The 5027-nt window shown below is 45.9% G+C and overlaps 1 protein-coding gene across 1 annotated transcript; it reads right to left on the minus strand.

Moving 5' to 3' along the window:
• Positions 1–713: 713 nt before the first annotated feature.
• PtA15_8A584 (uncharacterized protein) lies at positions 714–3078 on the minus strand (the record flags this gene model as incomplete). Its single annotated transcript, XM_053172028.1, has 4 exons — positions 714–1543; positions 1636–2514; positions 2601–2720; positions 2796–3078. The coding sequence occupies 4 exons, from the start codon at positions 3076–3078 to the stop codon at positions 714–716; spliced, it is 2112 nt and encodes a 703-aa protein (XP_053023233.1).
• Between the last annotated feature and the right edge of the window lie 1949 nt (positions 3079–5027).

Raw genomic sequence — 5027 nt, forward strand, 5'->3', positions numbered from 1 at the left:
TTTGGGGATCTTTGCGGACCTAGATTTCCCTGTGAAATCTGATATCTGGCAGCTCAGATCAACAGGAAGTCCTCCCTTGTATGGAGTGAACTATTGGGACACTAATTAAATTTGGTGGCATGGTGGCTCACTCCAATTGCTTTGGCTGGCTGGGGCCCACACTCCAACTTTCCTGGAGTGCATGCTCCATTAAATTGCTTTTAGAGTGCATGAAGTAAATTTATGGAGTGCATTTAGGCTGACCCAAAAAATAAGATCAAATTGTTGAACCAGAAAAGAATTTAACACAAAAAATAGTAGCTTGTTCAAAGTACAAACATACACAGATAACAAAAAAAAATAATCAAAATCACAAATTGAGGCAAGATAAAATAATTGATAATTACAGACTATCTGTACATATTGAAATTGAAAATACTGGAATAGGGAGGATCAATGTGTGTTTTCAAGCTAGACTGGCTTGATAAGCAAACTGATTTTTGATGGGGATAATGTTGGATAAGTGGGTTGGAAGATTGCAGAAGCTTTGCGGATGTTTTTGATGATATTTTATTGGTGATTGAACTTGGTATAGTTGCTGGTTTACTGTTATCTTTTTTCAATCAACTGATTGACCTGGTGATGTTTGCTGTTGATTGGGAATCTTCCTTAGTTATTGAACATCCTGTGGTTTCGGGTTTTGGTTGTTCTATTTTGATTGGAATGTTCCCATCTTAATCTCGCTCTCGGAGCTGATGGATAGCATCAAAGTGACCCCGGCCAGCCGAGCTTTGGGCATCGATACTTCGAGCTCCTGGGCTTCGGGGAAAATTTTGGGAATCGCTAGATTGGGATTGGGGGATTTGGACCGGCGTTGGATAGTTCTGCTGTACTCGGATGTGGAAGCTTTTCGAAGAGTTTGGGGACGGGGTGTATGCAAGAGGTGATCCTGTGGAGCTTTCCCGTGGCTTAGATGTGAAAAGATGAGATGGTTGGTAGTGAGAGCCGGCCTTTGGCAGATGGGTCAGGGGGAACGGTTTGGCTGGCTTTAGCTGGACGAAGTTTGAGTTGGTAAGACTGAGGATCTGAAAAGGTGATTGGGTTCGGCTTATTTTGGCACTCATCTCCGATGAAGTCTCCTGGTTGCGACTGGGTGCAGAAAGCGAAATTTGTGAGTTCGATCCAAAGCTCATCTTTGGGCAAATTCCTTTCCAGCTGCTTATCCCACCCGGATCGGTGAGAGCTCCGCTTGGTGGCTTGAGGGAAACAGGACAAACACCGATATCTCTGGCGCCATGGATGTGAAGCTTTTCCGCTGTGAGTGCATGTTGTCGAAATTGAGCACTGTGATCATCTTCTTCGTCAATTTCGTCTTGATCTGCAGATGGTGGGCCTTTTTCCGGCTCTTGGGGGAGGATTGGGTTTTTAGAGAAAGCGACGACGCAAGCCAGGAATCCTAAGACTGCGCCAGGACCACCACCCCAAGACCATGCCGCCCATTGCTCAATAGTACGAAGAAGCTGACTGAGAGTGATTGATCGTGGTGCGTCCAATACATTACAGACTGTCACGAAGTCGTATAAAAAAGTTACAGACACCCATATAAAATTATCTCAGCTGGGTGTCAGGGGGGGATAGAATAGGGAGTTGGCTTACCAACAAAAATATTGAGGACAATGTAAGAAGTTGCTATCAAGGTACAGAACACAGCTTGCCAGGCGAAGCGCACGCAATAGCTGACCAGCTGCTTATGATTTTTCCGAGAGGCGTGATTTATCTGAGTCGCATTATCGTAGAGGTATGATATCCGAGCTGAACCTTTTGCTAGCTCATCGGCTCTTGTCACGTGGTATGAAGGTGGTGTAGTCGTTGGTGGCATTCCCAAAAGATCATCATCATCCTCATCATCACCTAGGGTAGGCACCCAAGCTTTCAGGCGAGAGAAGAAGTTATGGCGAGGAAGTTGACCTTCATCTCCACTGGTTTGAAGAATTTTCGGTGCATGTGAGGACTTCGTCGTAAATTCTGATCGACTACCGCTAATCAACATCTCACGCTGTTTTTGAATTTTTGTTAATATTTCAATTTGCCCCGTCAACGCGAGCAGGAGGGCAAAAGATCCTCCGAGAAAAATGAAGAGTGCGCCAACTGAGATGGCAAGCCAAACGCCAGCGAAAATTCGGAGGTTTTGTAGTGCCTTCTCTTGAGCTGTTTGCAAGCTTTTGATCTCGGTGGCCGCTCTTAGTGCTAAGAGCAAGCTGGTACCAGGTGTCTCGCTGGTGGACAGGGTAAGGATCAAACGTTGGGCTGTGGTGCGGAAAATTTGCAGTCGATCTAATATCTCTTGCACCCAATACACCGTAAATGCAAGCCACGGTATGGGAAGCACCCCGACTAAATATCCTCCAAGAATGAATCTGTTAAATATGTTAGGAGATAGAATACGTCGCTTTGTGATCATTGCCGTTGAGCCAAGAACATCCCTCCGACGCAACCGAAAGATGGAGGATGGTAGAGCATAGAGCACCGCCCATACTGGACGCAGAAGTGATTCAGTGGAAATGATAAGGCGGGAGCTTTGGCTTTCCTGGTCCCGTGTGGGCTATAACATAGAATCTCACCTTTTGTCCAGCCGGCATAGTATAACATACTACAAGCGGTAAGATTCAACGCAACTATGGTTGGCACCTTGTCTTCAGGGGCATCCGCGACCACGATCAAACCAATGCCGGCTGTTTGGACTTAATTGCGAAAAGAAGGTAATCAACTCGGGGAATGTGATAAATGATCTAGATTCTGGGGTAGATGGGGCTTACTAGCAGCATGGGCGATAGTTACAATCGGGATTGCAACATGAACATTAGGATGCCAATATCCCTCGACGTCCTTCTTGAAGCACCAAATACCATTGAGACTGGCCCGGCGCAAAAGACTGATCAAATACAGCACGCCACTCAAAAGAACTATTATACCTTGGCACCATAGCACGCGCTTGTCTTTGACGCTGTAAGGGGATCGAGCATGTAGCTCAATCTTTTCTAGAATAGCTGACCATTCATCTGCTGTGGTAGGGATCGCAGCTCCAGCACCCAAGCTCATGATATCCAAGAAATTTTTGGTTTGAGGTCGAGTGAAAGTGAAAAACGTTCAAAGATAAGGGATGGCGGTTTCTGTGACCAAGAGGATTGTTGACAACACAGTTCATGTAAGTTGAAGGTGTTTTAGAGAGTGAGTGACTGATGTTAACCACGCTTGCTGCGACCCCGGATAAATAAGAGCGTCTATATGTGATAAAGGAGAGTCGGCCCCACAGGCAATCGGATTATTTCTGCTGGTAGATTCAATGGCTTTGAGGTTTCCCTTCGCACTGCGGATTTGATTGACAACTGTGGTTTGAGGTGGTGGGGGAGGATTATAAAGCAATTCGATATCCTCACGGTCAGTAGCTGCGATTGGAACGTGTCACGGTGAGTAAGGCTGAGTGTGTCTAGGATGATGAAGGAGGTTACAGCTCGCCCAGGATGGGCCAGTGGTCGGTGGAAGAGACAGACGGCTTGGTGCCGGAGATGACACTTCGGGAACACTTCAGTGGGGCGCTGCCCGCGAGATAAGGCAGGCGTATGCTCCACTCTTTCTCGGAAACAAGTCAAGGCAAGGAGACTTAAGTGAAACAGGTGGTGGATTAATGGAAACCAGGGTTACTGGGGAAGGTACGGCTGGAGGGGATTGGGGATTCCCATGCCTAAACTGCTTGGAAGGCGTGACAAGTAAGAGCGAAGCCGTAGAATGGTTCAGATACTGAGTATTAAACGTCTCACGAAGCTACCGCCGAGGCCACCGCCCTTACAGAAACTGAGTGTCAACTTATGTCTTCCTAACGAGTTGAGAAAGGGGAAACAAAGACAACTATAAAACGTGTTGCATTGAGAAACATATCTGCAGTAAAAGTTATCTTGCCTTTGAAAGGGAACACCGGCTGACTTCCTGTTGGCATGTGGAGACCCCACTGGGTTATCACTTGCTTTGTCACTGGTTGGATCACAACGAAACAACCAGGTCTTGCTGCCACATAATGTCTACCGATGTTCCGACTGGGAGCGCATGTACATATTCATAGCCCGTGCTAAAAATGGACATGCAAAGACATGCAAAACAAAGGTGTACAGCTTCCCCGACTCGTAACACTTCATGTTTGATACATACATACCTACACACCCTGCACCTGTATGTACCCGCCCCTACACCCGGCAGAGGAGGAAACCTCCCCGATTGTACAGACCGGAAGAATTGGAACTTGGAAGTGGACATACCTTGTTGTAACTCAGACTGGGTTGCCGTCAGAGCTCAGCTAGAAACCCTTCATATTATATGCACATACTTGATGACTTCCCGTTGAGCTCTGCGGGCCTCCCAGAAGTTGATCTAGAGCCCAAAAAGCTAGTCTGCTAGAGTTCCCTGCAAAAAGCTAGAGGGTCTAAACCAACAACTGCGGGGGCCCCACATTGCACAAGAAGTCCTCCAGTGGAGTTACACATGTACAGCGGGTGTGCTGAATTTTTTGGCTGGTGGAAACAGTTCCCCAGAATGATTATGAATTAACAGAAAGGTGAAAAAAATTGAAAAGTGTGAAAATTGACAAACTCATTGCAAATTTCTCAGAACATTTATTACTTCTCCAACCAAGGGGAGAAAATTAGATGCCACAGCATGGCATGTGACAAGAATGAAAAAAATGAAGGCCCCCTTTGGACACACAGCACTGTTATACGTCATACATTTGCCCTGTTTATGCCATATGAAGGTGCGTCCAAACAGGGCCAGACATTTTTGGAACAATTGTCATGGTTCTTATTGGATCAAATAAATTGGGCCAAATTGGTGGTGATTTCAGCCACAGTCCCTGAGTTCTATTTGAAATTGATGGATAATCCATTCAACCAAGGAATCATTGACAATGGTTACCAAGATTTTCATTCTTTATCATTTTTGATACATGCCATACTATGCTCTCTAATTTTTGCCCCTTGTTTTGAAAAGTAACAAAGACT

Source organism: Puccinia triticina, chromosome 8A (assembly GCF_026914185.1).
Source record: "Puccinia triticina chromosome 8A, complete sequence".
In the NCBI taxonomy this organism is placed as follows: Eukaryota; Fungi; Basidiomycota; class Pucciniomycetes; order Pucciniales; family Pucciniaceae; genus Puccinia; species Puccinia triticina.